Source organism: Mytilus californianus, unplaced genomic scaffold (assembly GCF_021869535.1).
Source record: "Mytilus californianus isolate M0D057914Y unplaced genomic scaffold, xbMytCali1.0.p SCAF_4, whole genome shotgun sequence".
NCBI lineage: Eukaryota > Metazoa > Mollusca > Bivalvia > Mytilida > Mytilidae > Mytilus > Mytilus californianus.
Genome location: NW_026262690.1, coordinates 61843844 through 61863022, shown reverse-complemented (window position 1 = coordinate 61863022; position 19179 = coordinate 61843844). Strand labels below are relative to the sequence as shown.

General features: G+C 32.6%; 1 protein-coding gene across 1 annotated transcript in view; it reads right to left on the bottom strand.

Moving 5' to 3' along the window:
* Positions 1-1312: 1312 nt before the first annotated feature.
* Positions 1313-19179, bottom strand: part of LOC127698612 (uncharacterized) — an 85557-nt gene continuing 67690 nt past the window's right edge. Inside the window, exon 12 of the mRNA XM_052202158.1 lies at positions 1313-1462. Coding sequence (XP_052058118.1) covers positions 1451-1462 — 12 coding nt within the window. The 3' untranslated portion in view covers positions 1313-1450. The remainder of the gene's footprint in view (positions 1463-19179) is intronic.

Here is a 19179-nt window from a genome sequence, read left to right as displayed (position 1 = left end):
TCAATGACCGTTGTTTATTTTCTAGATTCAATGCTTCTTAGATTGGGAGTCAACAAATTGTCTTAATTATTCACTATGTAAGCTTGATATAATCAAGTTTTAATTGTCAAAGTAATTGATTTTTGTTCACAAATGGAATTTGTTTAAAATTTTACCTTTGACTTAATATACCGTCAATTGAGCTAAATAAATAAAATAGAATAGATAAATGATGACCAAGTTATCTGCTATAAGTTGGTAGCGGCTAGATGAATCCAAATTGCAGAGATAAATTTGGGAATAAAGATTTGTAGATATGAGTTATATTCTTCGTTTTTTTCATTATTTCATTCGTTTTTCGTTCTTTATGTGTTATTGTTTGCACTGATAATAGTTCATTATTTTTGTTGTTTGATGATTATCGAATATGTCTTTTGTTTCAAAAGTAAAACTATTCTATAAACATAATAGTGAATGTGGGATATTGTTGATTTTTTTTATGGAAACTCATCTGTTTCAATTCATATCTTTCCAAATGCACATTCGTTAAATGTAAATGGAAAATTCGATCACATTATGTTCTTCTTAGACAATCAGTACCTTGATATCTATAATCGAAAATTAATTTGAATTTTGTAAACTTGTTTCATGTGATAACAGCATTTATAATTGATCATATCTATAAACTTGTAACAATACCAACATTTTCTGTACATCCTCCCCTTAATTATATGAATTTCTTAATTTACATTTGTGGTGAAAGATATGGTCATAATTATAGATACACTGTTTACAAAACTTTGAATTTTTGGAAATACTAAGGATCTTCTACCCCAGGAAGGGATTACTTTAGTTGTATTTGGCAAAATCTATCTGAATTTCGGGTCCTCAATGCTCTTCAACTTCGAACTTCATGTGGAATTTTTAAACTTTTTTTATTCGAGCGTCACTGATGAGTTTATATACATAATATTGCAAGGACGAGCATGTTTGCGAGTGCTCCACTCTTCCCTAACCGGAACTGTTATGTAACAACACTACATACCATAAGAACAAACTGTAAAAATCATTTGAAAAAGGCTTGACTCATCAGATTGACACAAATCACAATAAAACTTTTAACCAAGACTAAAGTTCACAAAGTACCGAACTAAGAGTACTCGAAGATAGTTACAGTTAGTTCAAAGCCAATTACAACTAATAAATAAATCATGTTTCCCACACTAAAATATCAATCAGTACACATCCAATGGATTAAGTATAAAGACGTCATAAACTGACTGAGAAAATACATATCCTTGTACAATGTCGAACTATAAGTATCGACATCAAGTTCAAATAACACATGTATTTAGAATATATTATATAATAAAACATTTTTTTTACAAAATTATATTTAAAAGATACAAATGTATAATGTCAATATAAACACACATGAGCCGTCCAAATTTTGGTTGCATCTGGTAGATCCTTAGTAACCACCCTGAAACAGTAAAAAGTATGTAACATCATAAAGTTAATTTAGAAGATGAGACAGATAAAGTGTACAATATGTTGTGTGTCTACTCGTTTCTAAACATTAACACAATTATATATTTAAGCAAAACTATTAAATATAAAAAAGTAGTAAAAAAAATACCGGACTCCGGTAAATTCAAAATGGAGGAAATTCATAACACCTGACAAAATCAAAGACTTGACTACAATACCCAACTAAACGAATGTAAAACAACTGTCATATTCCAGACTTGGTATAGGAATATAAACGGTGCCTAGCTAGCTTTCTCCTCACCATTGATTCGTTTTCTTATATATTCATTGACCGTTCATGTTAAAAGTTCAAAAAAAAAAAAAATATTTTAGTCATAAATAAACGTTTTCCGGAAAGTGATAAAAATAGCGAAAAAAGAAAAATGCTAACAAAATTAGAAACGTTTGTCGTTTGATTAATAATCTGATAGATTTATACTTACTCTGCGTCCGTATGACTAAAAGGAAATAAAAACAATCATTTAATATTAATCTGGAGACTGATGTCAAATTATGCCAAATTAATTCTTAAATTAGAAAATTCGCAATAAATTAACTTATTATAATATGAAACAAATTCCTATACTGTGTCGAAAGAAATACACTAGATGTATAATAACAATAGAATTGTGTTGTATACTTTTCTCCTTACTTCACAATTGAACTATATCTTTTTACGTGATGACATGAATATACGATCAAAGCCCTATTAATTTTGCACTTAAAAAGACCAAAGTCTCTTTTTGAGATCGTATAAAAAAATGATGAAATCTCGGGTGTTGTCAGTAAGAACTTACTCGTTTTCCATATGATTTTCTGCCATTGTTACCATTGTAGCCATTTCCATTATTACCATTTTGGTAATCATTCTGATAATCGCGACCTCCGCCACCATTATTGGCGCCATTATATCCATTACTACCACTATTGAATCCATTACCACCACTATATCCATTTAGGCCATTGTATCCGTTTAGGCCATTGTATCCATTTCCGCCATTATATCCATTTAGGCCATTGTATCCATTTCCACCACCATTATTGCCATTTCTACCGCCATTGTATCCATTTCCGCCATTATATCCGCTACCACCAGTATATCCATTTAGGCCATTGTATCCATTACCGCCATTGTATCCATTTCCACCATTGTATCCATTACCGCCATTGTATCCATTTCCACCATTGTATCCATTTCCGCCATTGTTTCCATTACGGCCATTGTTTCCCATTCTACGACCATTATATCCGTTGTACCCATTTCTCTTATATTTTCCAGCATGTACTAATACGAGTGCGCAAATGCACATACAAAAATAACCAATCGATTGCATTTTCGACCCTAAAAATTATTGTACTAGTTCATTATAATTATTTTCTGATATATCATTAAAGGGTATATATTAAATAATGACAAACAACAAGAGTACAAGTCTGTAATATTTTAAATATTCGGGTGTCAAAACTTTTTTTAATTCTTTTCCGCAATTAAATTAGTGATAACGGTTTGAGCAAGTAGTTTTCGCAGATTTCTGTAATTGAAGTTCACAAGTATTCGTTATAATAACAGATTTCTTTAATTCGTTATCAAGGATAAAAGGCGTAATCACGGATTGAATTCGTGATAACGAATCCGTTGACTTACTTATCACATAATTTTAACATTAATTAAACCCGTAATCACAGATTTTTGGATCAAATTCGTGGTCACGCATTTTAAAAATTGTGAATTTTATCCGTTATCACGAATTATTAAAATATGCGATAATTAATTTAATCCGCGATCACGAATTACAAAAATGTGTAATCAATGATAATCCACAGATTCGAAATAACGAATTTAATCCTTGGAAATGAATTAACCAAATCATGATAACGATTTTAATTCATGATCATATTCTTAAAACCTTTTCATCAATTTATCTTAAATTCATGAAACATAAATTCCTTCAGCGCGCGCTATAAATTGCTCAAGAAGACATTGTTGATAAAATATCTCATTTTACAAAATAAAAAAGCATCTTGCAAAGTTCTTTAATTTCACTTTCAGATATATTGAGGATTTCACTCAATAACCCACATTTCAATGAGTGGTTCATATATCCAAGATAATTTGATATTAAAGTTACTACCGAAAGTAGAAGGTCTGCTTCATATCTTGATCTTTTCTTCGATATCGAAACAGATGAACGACTTCAAACTAAAATCTATGACAAAGATGATGATTTCAATTTTCTAATTGTCAACTTCCCATTTCTCAGCATTAACATACTCTGTGCTCCATCGTATGGCGTTTACATATCTCAGTTAATACGTTACACTCGTGCATGTTCACACTATACGGGCTTCGTGAGGAAGAACGACTGAAATCAACACTATATACTAGTAAGTTTTACGATCATCAATAATTAGTTGACCGATACGATGTGCCCTTGTCTCAATTCACTAGCGACTTGTTTTGTCGGACTTTGGTCTTTAGATACTAGTGAAGTCGTCTGATCTCTATTTAACCGATTTAGAAAATTTGTGTTATGCTAAGAACTATATGAAACACTCTGAAAATTGGTGCATGGAAAGAGATTTCCATGTTAAATGTTCATGATGTTTTCAATTTTTGTTTTATCAATATGCAACAAAGATTAACATTTTATTTAAAGATCAGTGTACAATCGCCTAAGGCAATTCTCTCGATAGATAATGAAAATAAGACAATATGCATTTGCATGGATATTCCTAATTCCTAATAGATAATGAGTATTTTTCTTTTATTCTTAATTCGCTAGTTTTTAACACTGAATGTGTATTCAAAAGATATATTGGTTTCGTTTATTGTTAGTATTACTAAAATGAAACTGTAGAGTGCTCTTTTGTTTAAATAAATGTGTATATATGAAAAAGCATCGTGTAACGTCTTCTTCTCATCTGAATCATTAACTATAGTAAAGAATGAGACAATAATTATCTTACCTTCAACTTGGTAACAGGACTACAATGAATAAGGCACGATGCTGGAATCCTGTAAACACCTCCCTTTATATACCATAGTTTAAACTAATTATAATATTATATGCAGTCAACACCAGGAAAAACAAATCAATTATTGAATTAATCATTTTATGTTTTTGAAGTTTAATAAGTTTTATGTGAAAAAGTCATCAATCTTAATTTATTATCAAATTTAAAAGTGAATAAGCAAAAGCTCCCAATAGTATTACTTTTAAAATTTTGATCAAAACAAAATTGAAATAAATTATTTTCCTTACAGTTCGGCTGACCTTATAGTTTCCCGAGCAACATCTTTATTTGCTGATTTCCGTTAGGAACGACAAAAAGTATCCAACTAATGGGATATTTCTTGCCAAAATTGTCGGAAAGAAGATGAACAATTCGATTTTGTGATAAATATTCGCTATGTTAATTAACGAGATAGCCAGGAATCAAAGAATACTGAAATTTTCATGAATAAGTCTATGCGTTTTTACTTTTTTTTCCATGATCAGCAAATTTCGACTTAATAATCGTTTTTTATTGTAAGGGAGTTATTTGTGAGTGTTTTGAAAGCTTTATATGCTATTTTGGAACATCTGATGAATCGACTTGATAATATCGCTGTTCACATAATTTGCCACTTTTGCATTTCAAAATTAATTCCATTTGATTACAAAAACTCAAGTGTAAAAAAGTATATGAAGGAAGGCCGAAGATACTAAAAAACGACAAGAGAAAAACAACAATACACAGAACACAATATAGAAAACTAAAGACTGAGTATTACAAACTTAAACATTCCCAAAGAAAAATAACAAAACACATACACAAATAGTCATACTTACACATTTTTATTTTCTTTAATGCAGTATATTATAAATCTGTTCTTTTTGTCAAATACTAGTAAGATAAATAGTTTTTTGAGATTATTACGCTAGTTACAATTAATGAATAAAAATTGCAAATTTCCTGGATTTATACGAACACTCGAGAATAATTGTTTGTAACACCAAAAGATATTAATGCATATGAATTCATGTACTTATAATGTAAATTAGATGCTTTCAATTCCTGGTAAAATAATTTACTTTAAAATTAGTTTACTTTCTATAATTTCGTGAATAGTAATATAAACTTATGTGTGATTTTAGTCTCTGGTGCATGATTTTTTATTATTAATTGTTTTTGGATTTTAACTAGCTGTCAATAACTGCGAGTACTTTAAAATCGTACTTTCTTGTTAATTTGACCTGTTGATACTATTTGTAATGCGTTTTTGTTATTTAATGTTTACTTATTCAGGGTTATGTCTCGTATATATATCAGCTTTAATAAGTGTTTGGTATGACTATAAATTTTCACTTCCTCGTACTATGAAAAAAAATTTCCGTTCTCCATTTAAACTGTATACCTTACAACAAAATTATTTTCATTTACCTGTGTATATTATTGTATTTGGCGGCTTTTTGTTCAAGGCTGTTGTTGTTTTTTTTTAAATTGTTTAACATCTCACAGCGGAATACTACTGTTGCCTTTATTTATTCACCCCTTATTTTATTGATTATGTATTTACATTGTATCATAGATCAAATTTATTCGTTCAGTGTATGTTCACTTGTGTTAATATGTCTTTTGATTGAGTTAAGCCGTTTCAATTGATATTTTATAGTGTTTCTTTCTATGTTGTGATGTTACACTATTGTTTCAGATAAGGGTGAAGGTTGGTACCTATTAATACGTTTAAACCCGCTGCATTTGTTTGCACTTGTCCTAAGTCAGGAATCTGATGTTCAGTAGTTGTCGTTTGTTGATGTGGTTAATAAGTGTTTCTCGTTTCTTTTTTTTTATATAGATTAGACCGTTGGTTTTCCCGTTTGAATGGTTTTACATTAGTCATTTTTGGGGCCCTTTATAGCTTGCTGTTCGGTGTGAGCCAAGGCTCCTTGTTGAAGACCGTACTTTGACCTATAATGGTTTACTTTTACAAATTGTGACTTGGATGGAGAGATGTACAATATTTCAAGAGGTTTTTACATCGTCTCCATTTTTGGTTATTCAGTTTCTGCAATCAAGTTCAGTATCTAGATTTGTCAACATAAATGTCATTGTGGCTCGGTCCAGGGCCCTCGGTCATAAAACTTTACTCGGTACTCGGAGTACACAATTTGAAACACCACATCCAGTATTTTGATTGGTTGGTTTCTGAGTCTGAGTACGATAATCATGCTCGAAAGTTTTATGACCGCAAGGCCTGGTTATCGTAGATATCTTAGGACTGAGACAAGTTCTTATATAAAAATAAGGAGATGTGGTTTGGTTGCCAATAAGACACTAGAGATTAAAGCACAAGGCTGTATACAACTATAGGTGCAACAATGAGCCCAAAGATATACCAAATGGTAAGCTTTAACAGGCCCCGACACGAGAAAATATCAAGCAATTCAAATGAGAGAGCCTGGGTTTTGATACAATTTTTTTTTACAAAACTCAATGAGGAAAACAGCAAGAAACGACAACAAATGAATAACAGGCTTTTGACATTGGACAAGCACATTCAGAATATGGCCTGGTTAAACATGTTAATGAGCGCCCAACTCTGCTCCTTACATTGGACAGTAGTTTAACAGCACAACCGAAGACAAAAATAGCTGCAAATTCATTTGAAAAGAAAAGGGCTCCTCTTGATTTTGAAATTATATCAGAAATTTGGAATCCTCTGGTTTTATCCATGTAGTGCCATGAAAAAAATGCCCTCTAACCTCTACTTTTCTTTTAATAATTTTATTGCATATAGTTTAAAAAGCCATATTTGAAAATCTTATAAAATCATTGTTATTTTTTCATAGGTTTTGAAAGGAAAAAGGTGTCAATGCTTACTGTCTGATAATTCTAGAGAGAATCATTTCCCGCCAAATTTTCAATGGCTTATATCTCGAAAACAAGGATACGATCCTTCATTTTTTCCTGCCATTTCAGTTCCACTATTGGAATACTAGCAATTTATTACAGTCTTCTAAAAAGCTTGCTATTTTGAAACAGAGTAGCGAACTTCCTTAACTCAACCCATCAAGGTTTCTACATGTTCAGCCAAACATCTAAACAAATCTTTGTATCTATGAAAGAGTTGAAGGTTTTAATTGATTTTCCATAAGAAGGGAAGATGGAACATCTTTGTCCAAAAAGGCAATAGGGAAAAACAATCTTCTCTTTAATCGTTAATTTATTTTATGAAACTGTGTGAAATTGAATTATTCACAATCTAAAAAAGGACAATTATTCCTGTTTGAACGAAATTGATAGTTTTATTGTCGTATATTAGGCTTATTTAAAGTCTATTTATAAGTTTATTTGTATAGATTTACAATTAGAGAATTCTTGAATATTTAAAGCAAAAGTATCATCAAAGTAACGGTAAGTGTCATTATTTTTTTTCTATCAAATGGAATTTAATCGGATCTTTAACGAGTTCATTTATATAAACTATGATGCAATACAAGACTGGAAAAAGTCTGTTATTGAAGGGGCGCGATTGGTGTCCACAGAAATACCTTAAACCTGGGGATACACTTGATTGCCGAAGCGTGTACATATGTTGTCAATGGGGAAATAACAGCTTTATTTAGTCATCACTGCAAGTGCAAGTAGCATATTTACCCTTCTTTTTATATCAGAAGAAGGCTTCTATATATGTTTTTGAGAGTGCCCTGAACAAAGATATACCCTAAGATTATTCGCTAACTGATCACACATCAAGACATGTATTAGGATGATCTTATGATTATCATAAAATTTAAAAGTTAGACGGAGTACCGATATCGACAGTTTTTGTACAACGTACGGACAAGATACTTTTTGCTTTGGTGCCCGATGAGTGATTGGCACCAAAGCAGACAATAGATTACCCAAGCTTTTCCATTGAAACTGGAATAGTAGTTTCGCATCCATATATTTGCGTATATTTGCAGTGGTTATAATTTCTAGATAAAACTGACAAATCTGGCTATACGGAATTACATAAGAAGATTGAAAAACTGTCACATGAAGATCGGTGTCCTTTACAGCACTAATCTTGAAACAAAATGTCACTTACGCTTCCTTCTTTGTGCTTTTTGTGGCAGTATTTAGCCCTTTATAGCTTGCTGTTAGGTGTGAGCCAATGCTCCGTGTTGAAGGCCGTACCTTGACCTATAATGGTTTACTTTTATAAATTGTAACTTGGATGGAGAGTTGTCTCATTGGCACTCATACCACATCTTCCTATATCTATATACTGAAAAGAAAAATTTTATTTTTCTCTACTTCGTCCATAAAAAATAGAATCTCCTTCATTATAAATAAGAGGCATAAATAATATGTACGTCTTGTACTAAAATTCAGTGATCACGGTGCGCTGTACAATTTTGTTTTGTTTTGCTAATAGTGAGGTTCTCATTAGTGGTTTCTGAATCATGAATTATAACGTAACTATCCATTTTGAATTTGGATCGAAGAAGAAAGTCAAACCACAATAAAACTAAACTTTAAACCAAAAACCATCCCTCTCAGTTAATTGATATTGGTTGTAAATACAATTCGAATAAGATACAGCTATAAAAAAGATTATCCCAAATTTCCGTGCTTTTATTGTATAAATGGAAAAAAAAACACTTCCGTTCGACGCGGAATTCTGGATTTACCATCATTAGGAACGCTCAAATCAAAGCATTTAAAAAAAGGATGTATACGACAAAAAAACATAAAGAGCTATATTACCAAAAGGGACAAAGAAATAGCCAAATTCATCGAAGGTGAGGAGGAATCTGAAACCTTGATAATGATTTTAATTCATCAACGGAGAAATTGCGAAAAGTTTGCGAATATTATGTAAGAAACGAAGTTCTGACTACTTTGTTTGTGATATCTAAAGGACTGAAAGAGAGGCAAAAGATAACAAAGGGATATTCAGACTCATAAGAGGAAAAAAACTGACAATGCCATGGTAAATCCACAAAAAACAAACAACAGTACACAAAAACACAACATAGAAAACTAAAGACTCCCGTCATGTTGCTCATGTAAGACGTACAAACCCAGTTATTGTCTAATGTGGTTGGTCACGTTCGATGAAAAGAGGACGGGATTGTGTTTACAACAATTGGAACATATCCGTCATCTGCATGTGAAACAGATATTCCATAACTGTCAAGCAACTCGTGTTGGCGTCCGTAAACTTTTCGAATGGATGATTTCAGCTTCACCACTTGGAACTCTTGGTTCAAAAGCATCCTTGTAAGCAACAACCCTCTATCAAGTAAATCATGAGAGGAACGCAAGCTCTGGAATATCGTATCAACTAGGAGATATATACTCCATATGCAGGAATGTTGCTACATAGAAATGGAAAATTCGCAATTGGGAAGCTGAAATCATCTCTTTTGTCGTAAAGTTTTGTTCTCAACCGACCTTCAGTGTCAATTGCTAGATGTAAGTCAAGATATGGGGCAGACTTAACTTTATTTGATGTATCCTTTATTTCAAGTTCGATGGGATAGAAGCGTTCAACAGTCACCAAACTTTGAACTATTTAGTGAGAAGACATCATCTTTATAGCGGAACGTGAAGTTAAAGGATAATTCTAGCTTCTTTTCATCCTTACTATGAAATTCCTACATGAAGTAAGCCTCATATGAATAAAGGAACAAGTCGGCAAAAAGAGGATCACAATTGGCTCCCAATGGAATTCCGATTGTTGAAAAACAAGTCCTCCAAACGTAACAAATATGTTGTCAATCGAGAAATGAAGCATCTTGATAATGTCAATTTCAGAGAATTTTTTATTTGAATCAGAGTGATTGTTTGCAAAGTACGATTTAACCCTCCGTAAGACAAGATACTTGTATCTACGTTGGCTATTCGTTTTTATGAAACAAAGCAGGACCAATGCTTTGAATTTGTGTTTTAGTATCGAATGGGGAATACTTGAGTAAAGGGTAGAAAGTCAAATGTTTTAATACTATTGCAAGAGGAATGAGACTTAGATTGTATGTACTCTAAGAGATCTTTGGAATTTTTTAGTATCTACATCTCGTTCACTCTGCCAAATGAGTAATTAGTAGGTAGACAGACTAACAGTTCGGCAACAATGTTATCAACCCAGTGCTAGGAATTGAAAATAACTCGTGTGCCCGAAACCCTTTTCTTGATTAAACTTCTACAGGACCGCTCAAAACAAAACAATTGAAAGTTGAGGATGTATAAAAAGACCAAAACACACGACATGCTATGTGAACAAAAAGTACATAAATATAACCAAATGACTTGACTCATTAGGTTGGCTTGAAGTACAGAAACAACAAACATAAAGACAAGACACAAAGTATCCTTCTTAGAGTACTTTCAGTTACTGAAATCTTGTTCAAATCTAATAACAACTACCATATCTTCTTAATTTTATAATGCATAAACCATGCGCTCCTAGAATAACATATCAATCAGTAAGCATTGTAAAGACGTCATAAACAGAATTGAGAACAGCATGATCTTGTTCAATGTACATAATATCGACAGGCTGTATAGGACCATAAGTTTTCATCAGTGTATAGGAAAACATATCTATTCGCGTTTTAATTTATCAAAAATAAAAGAAAAATTAGTATCGATAAAAAATATTATTAAAAGATATTAAAATTGAGAATGGAAATTGGGAATGTGTCAAAGAGACAACAACCCGACCATAGAGCAGACAACAGCTGAAGGCCACCAATGGGTCTTCAATTCAGCGAGAAACCCCCGCACCCGGAGGCGTCCTTCAGCTGGCCCCTAAACAAATATGTATACTAGTTCAGTGATAATGGACGTCATACTTAACTCCAAATTATACACAAGAAACTAAAATTAAAAATGATACAAGACTAACAAAGGCCAGAGGCTCCTGACTTTGGACAGGCGCAAAAATGCGGCGGGGTTAATAGATATAAGAAGATGTGGTATGAGTGCCAATGAGACAACTCTCCATCCAAGTCAAAATTTATAAAAGTAAACCATTATAGGTCACAGTACGGTCTTCAACACGGGGCCTTGGCTCACACCGAACAGTAAGCTATAAAGGGCCCCAAAAAAATACTAGTGTAAAACCATTCAAACGGAAAAACCAACGGTCTAATCTATATAAAAAACGAGAAACGAGAAACACTTATGAACCACATCAACAAACGACAACTACTGAACATCAGATTCCTGACTTAGGACAGGTGCAAACAAATGCAGCGGGTTTAAACGTTTTAATGGTACCAAACCTTCACCCTTTTTCTGAAACAATAGTGTAACATCACAACATAGAAAGACACACTATAAAATATCAACTGAAATAGCTTAACTCAATCAAAGGACATATTAACACCATTGAACATACACTGAACAAATAATTTGACCTATGACACAATGTAAATACAAAATAAATAAACTAAGGGAAGAATAATAAAAGTAACATATTATATCGGTAAGAAATGTTAAACAATTAAAGAAAAACAATATGCTCGAACAAAAATACCATCCATTTGCAATAACTTTAAACACAGGTAAATGAAAATAATTTTGTTGTTAGGTATACGTGTACAGTACCAATAGAGAAAGGAAATATTTTTACAAAATAAATAATTTAGAATACAAAATAAATAAACTAAGGGAAGAATAATAAAAGTAACATGTTATATAGGTAAGAAATGTTAAACAATAAAAGAAAAACAGTATGCTCGAACAAAAATACAAAAATACATGTTTTTGAGATCTCAACCCTCCCCCTATACCTCTAGCCAATGTAGAAAAAACAAACGCACAACAGTACGCACAGTAAAACTCAGTTCAAGAGAAGTCCGAGTCTGATGTCAGAATAGGAAACAAAAGAAAATAAACAAAATGACAATAATACATAAATTACAACAGACTACTAGCAGTTACTGACATGCCAGCTCCAGACCTCAATTAAACTGATTGACAGATTATGTCTTCATCATATGAATATCAGGCATAATCCTTCCTGTTAGGGGTTTAGTATTATACCACCATAAAATATATGAGAAGAACATAACCCGTGTCATGCCAACAACTGGTTTTAGAATAAATATGTTTTATTACTATGGTTATAATTATTTATGTTAATTGATATCCTTTCATGATTTCCTTGATAGAGGATTGCTGCTCACAAGGAAGCTATTTAACCAAGAGTTCCAAATGGTGAAGTTGAAATCATCCCTTCGAAAATCTTACGGACGCCATCACGAGTTGGTTGACCGTTATGGAATAACCGTTTCACAGATGATATCGGATATTTTCCTTATGTCGTAACTACAATACCCTTCCCTTTTCACGAATGTGACCTACAGAATTAGACTATTTACCGGATTTGTAATAAAATAAGCAACACGACGGGTGCCACATGCGGAGCAGGATCTGCTTACCCTTCCGGAGCACCTGAGACCACCCCCAGTTTTTGGTGGGGTTCGTGTTGCTTAGTCTTTAGATTTCTATGTTGTGTCATCTGTACTTTTATTTTTCTGTTTGTCTTTTTATTTTTGGCCATGGCGTTGTCAGTTTGTTTTCGATCTATGCGTTTGACTGTCCCTCTGATATCTTTCGTCCCTTTTTTAGAACAAGTTATTAAGAAAGAGAGGCGAAAGATACCAATTTGATTAAAATACAGATCATGTGTCCACGATTTGCTTACAAGGATCTGACAATACTCAGTATACTTTCTGTTCTGTTAATTACAACATCCAGTTCTACTTTCTGTTCTGGTAATAATTACATGTGCCAATGATTTCTGCCTTCAACATTTTTAAGGTGTGGATCATTAAGACACAACCAGAGGATCCCGAAAGGACTATAAAATAGAATAGTAGAATTGTGCACTTCCAGATCCTTGTAAGCGAAGCGTAGATACAAGATCTGTATCTCAATCAGATTGGGAAGATACCAAAGAATATTGAAACTCACAAGTCGATGACAAACTGACAATGACATGGCCAATCGAAAATCGACCAAAACAGAAACAACAGTATACATACAATACACAACAGAAAAAACTTAAGACTGAGCAACACGGACACTCCAAACCTTGGTTGCTATCTTATGTGCTCCGAAAGGGTAAACAGAGCCTGTTCTACATATGGCGCCTGTCGTGTTTTGCTCATGTAAGTACAGACTGGGCGATAGTATAAAAATAAGAAGATGTGGTATGATTGCCAATGAGACAACTCTCCACAAGAGACAATATAAGTCTAGTTAGGTGATATGACATACAAGGAAAAGAGGACATGGTTGTTGCTACAAATTTTGGAACATATCCCTTGCATCTGTGATACAGATATTCAAAGGATCAACGAATTTACTTCAGTTGCATATTAATTTATTGGCTCTATAAACAAAATCACCGCAAAGAATGAGGACGTGATATCCTGTTTTGATAAGAATTCTATAGATACAGCAAAACTTCAAAACCAGAATTTTGTATCTATGAAATAATTTTTAAGTTTTAAGTAATGTATGGTCACGAAATCCCTGTCTTACGAATTTTCCAGTCAAATATTATCATTGGAATAAATCTCAAACGTCATTACAGACTCGAGCATAGAGAACAAGTTAAAAAGACTTAAGTAAACATACTGCAAGAAGGGGACAAAGGAACATCACCTTCCAAATAGAGACCGAAAATTCGTCTATTTTGTCATATTTGTTTTTTTTTTTTATTTTTTAAAGTTATTGTTATTGTGATTATTCATAATTATCATCATACCAACATTTTCTGGCACAGGATCGATGTCGCTACTGATGTTGCGTTTGGTACTTGATGGTATGATAAGCTCAGTAGGTTGTGCATTGTTACTTACATGATTTATAGTTCAATTCTTAATTTTGTCTTGTTGATAAATTTGAAAATTACTAAAAATCTAAGTTGGTTAGGAAATTTGTCTGTACCTGTAGAGTTCTGATCAAACACGGGATATCACAACCTTATTTTTAAGGTGATGTTGTTTTAAAAGCTCGTAAATGCAGATACGACTCATGTAAACTAATATTGCTATATATTTAGAGTTATGAGAACTCATTATTCTACATTCTGTAGATACTGTTTACTTATATTTGGCATTGAAAATGGTCATGCCTTTCTCAGACTGTTTATGACGTTTTTATAGTAAATCCGTTGGATGTGTACTGATTGACACTTTAGTCTGGGAGAACATGATTTATTTGCTCGTTGTAATTGGCTTTGAACTAGCTTTCAGTATCTGCAAGTACTCTTATGTCGGTGCTTCATGTCTACTGTTTTTTTGTTAGTTGATTTGTGCCTCCTACCGATATTTGAGTTGAACCAATTGCTAGTGATATTTAAAGTTTGTTCTTATGTTGTACTGTTACACCACTGTACTAGGTAAGGGCAGGGTTGAGAGCTTACAAACATGTTTAACCCCGCCACATTCTTTATGTGCCGGTTACAAGTCAGGAGCCTATTCACATAGGCGGATCCAGGGGGCCTGGGGGGCCCGGGATCCCCCTTTTGTGGGAAAAATTTGGTTAAAAATTGAGGGAATATTTGTAGCATGACTGAAGTGCCCCCCCCCCCCCCCCTTATAAAAAGTTCTGGATCCGCCACTGGTTCAGGGGTTTTCGTTAGTTCATGTCTGTTATATTTTTTTTTCGTAAAGTATTTTGTTATAAATTAGAGAGTAAATTTTCTCGTTTGAATTGTTTCACATTTTTCATTTCGAGGCCTTTTATAGCCGACAATACTGTATGGGTTGTTGAAGGCCGTACGGTTGACCATAATTACTAACATCCACTGCATTTGAACTCTGGTGAATAGTTCTCTCACTGGTAATCATACCACATCTCCTTATTTTCATAAGGTTCAAACTTTCTTAGGAAAATTAGGTTTGAAAATTTGGCTTTTTTTTTTTTGTGTCTCTTTGGTTTATGGGTTCCTGGTAAAGTTGAATTCAGAAAAGTGTTTCGGACGTGCCAATTTTCAAGATGTTAAATCTATCATTTGTCATTTAAATTTGAGATAAAGATAAAGTCGTAAGAACATCTAAGGTATGACTATCTAACGGCAGCCTTGATTGAAAGTCTAAGATTATGTCATCAGATGATCCTGCGATTGTCTTGAAGTTTTTGCAAAGATATATCTTAAGATATAAAGGAGCTGTGGGGTGATTATCAAGATTTGAGCCTAAAATTTAAATCTTGCAACATTTTAAAAAGCCCTTTTATCTAATGTATCATGTAAAAGACTTGCAAGATATACCCTTGCCATACTAGGGATTATAATTAGAAACCACGAAAATCAAAGGACGATAACTGTGTCCCCGGACCTAGTAGGACAGAAAGACTGAAGCCAGCAACCTAACGACAGAAACAAACAAAATCGTACTGAGTTTGATAAGAAGACTTAGAGATAATAATGCATATCTGATTATTGTCATGGTAGTCTGATAGTCTACCTTTATATAGAACGCTCAAACCCCAAAAATAAAAGCCAAGGATGTATAAAAGCAAAATGCCCCCCCCCCCCCCCCACCAAAAAAAGAGCAATAAATAAACTAAAAAAAACATTGGAGATCCTAATCATAATCCTAAACAACAAAAATTATCTGAGATCAACTTTGTCCCAAGAAAGTTTCAAATATGCTTATTGTATCAGACTTAACGAGACAAAAAAAAATTTAGTCGTACCAAACCTAGACAATAAATACTACAGAGACAAAATACACAAATGACAATTACTCAATAGAAGAAATGAGAGTAAAACAATTGTTTACACTGATGTTCAAATCTCATAAATGCATTAACGAGATATAACTCAAGATAAAAAAAAACTTCGAAATCGCTTGAAATCCAAACGGAACGAAGCAGGATGCGTCTACAGGGTAAGTGTCTCCTGCTTTCATGCATCACCCGACATGTGCATCGACACTTAGTCAAATGACATAATCCGGAATAGGACGTAATCAGTTGATCTACAGATAAGACGATTATTGACTACATGAAAGATACAACGAAAAGCATTTACAAAAAAAAAAACATTAATTCGTAATATTTCGAATAGTAAAATATAAAAAAGTATGCCTGAAAACATAGTCAAAATCTGTTAAAAGAACTTAATATTTTGATATCGGCATAAGAGAAGCATGTAAAATATAAAATTAGATACTAACCATCTTATCATTTCATCCTTAATTGTTTTTGTTGTTAATGTCTCATTAAGCAGCAGTATTTTATCTAATTCAAAAACGTAAACATAAAAGTAGAGCTTTATTCCATAATAATGATTCCATTTAGGACCCATAGTGTTTTATTTTATTGATGTTTTGCTAAGCAAGAGTTTTCAATTTCAATTCCGTATATGTATATCTATATGTCATGGTAGTTTAGGGAGATAAAAAGAGATAAATAGGTCACTAACAAACCCTAAACAACAAAAATTATCTGAGATCAATATTGTCTCAAGAAAGTTTCAAATATGCTAATTGTATCAGACTTAACGAGACAAAAAAAAATTTAGTCGTGCCAAACCTAGACAATAAATGCTACAGAGACAAATGACACAAATGACAATTACTCAATAGAACAATTGAGAGTAAAACAATAGTTTACATCGATGTTCAAATCTCATAAATGCATGAACAAGATATTTCTCAAAATAAAAAAAAACCCATCGAAATCGCATGAAATCCAAACGGAACGAAACAGGATGCATCTACAGGGTAAGTGTCTCCTGCTTTTCATGCATCACCCGACATGTGCATCGACACTTAGTCAAATGACATAATCCGGAAAAGAACAGAATCAGTTGATCTACAGATAAGACGATTATTAACTACATGAAAGATACAACGAAAAGCATTTACAAAAATAAAAAACATTAATTTGTAATATTTCGAATAGTAAAATATAAAAAAGTATGCCTAAAAACATAGTCAAAATCAGTTAAAAGAACTTATTAAATAATATTTTGATATCAGCATAAAAGAAGCATGTAAAATATAAAATTAGATACTAACCATCTTATCATTTCATCCTTAATTGTTTTTGTTGTTAATGTCTCATTAAGCAGCAGTATTTTATCTAATTCAAAAACGTAAACATAAAAGTAGAGCTTTATTCCATAATAATGATTCCATTTAGGACCCATAGTGTTTTATTTTATTGATGTTTTGCTAAGCAAGAGTTTTCAATTTCAATTCCGTATATGTATATCTATATGTCATGGTAGTTTAGGGAGATAAAAAGAGATAAATAGGTCACTAACAAACCCTAAACAACAAAAATTATCTGAGATCAACTTTGTCCCAAGAAAGTTTCAAATATGCTAATTGTATCAGACTTAACGAGACAATAAAAAATTTAGTCGTACCAAACCTAGACAATAAATGCTACAGAGACAAATGACACAAATGCCAATTACTCAATAGAAGAAATGAGAGTAAAACAATAGTTTACACCGATGTTCAAATCTCATAAATGCAATAACGAGATATAACTCAAGATAAAAAAAAACTTCGAAATCGCTTGAAATCCAAACGGAACGAAACAGGATGCGTCTACAGGGTAAGTGTCTCCTGCTTTTCATGCATCACCCGACATGTGCATCGACACTTAGTCAAATGACATAATCCGGAATAGGACGTACTCAGTTGATCTACAGATAAGACGATTATTAACTACATGAAAGATACAACGAAAAGCATTTACAAAAAAAAAACCATTAATTCGTAATATTTCGAATAGTCAAATATAAAAAAAAGTATGCCTGAAAACATAGTCAAAATCTGTTAAAAGAACTTAATATTTTGATACGGCATAAAAGAAGCATGTAAAATATAAAATTAGATACTAACCATCTTATCATTTCATCCTTAATTGTTTTTGTTGTTAATGTCTCATTAAGCAGCAGTATTTTATCTAATTCAAAAACGTAAACATAAAAGTAGAGCTTTATTCCATAATAATGATTCCATTTAGGACCCATAGTGTTTTATTTTATTGATGTTTTGCTAAGCAAGAGTTTTCAATTTCAATTCCGTATATGTATATATATATATGTCATGGTAGTTTAGGGAGATAAAAAGAGATAAATAGGTCACTAACAAACCCTAAACAACAAAAAATATCTGAGATCAACTTTGTCCCAAGAAAGTTTCAAATATGCTAATTGTATCAGACTTAACGAGACAAAAAAAAATTTAGTCGAGCGAAACCTAGACAATAAATGCTACAGAGACAAATGACACAAATGACAATTACTCAATAGAAGAAATGAGAGTAAAACAATAGTTTACACCGATGTTCAAATCTCATAAATGCATTAACGAGATATAACTCAAGATAAAAAAAAACTTCGAAATCGCATGAAATCCAAACGGAACGAAACAGGATGCGTCTACAGGGTAAGTGTCTCCTGCTTTTCATGCATCACCCGACATGTGCATCGACACTTAGTCAAATGACATAATCCGGAATAGGACGTTATCAGTTGATCTACAGATAAGACGATTATTAACTACATGAAAGATACAACGAAAAGCATTTACAATAAAACATTAATTCGTAATATTTCGAATAGTACTAGATTTCACTTTTGAAGGTCGGTCAAAGCGAAGTGGCGACCGGGAAAGCGACTTTGTCGCCCCAGTAGCATGGTAACGTGAG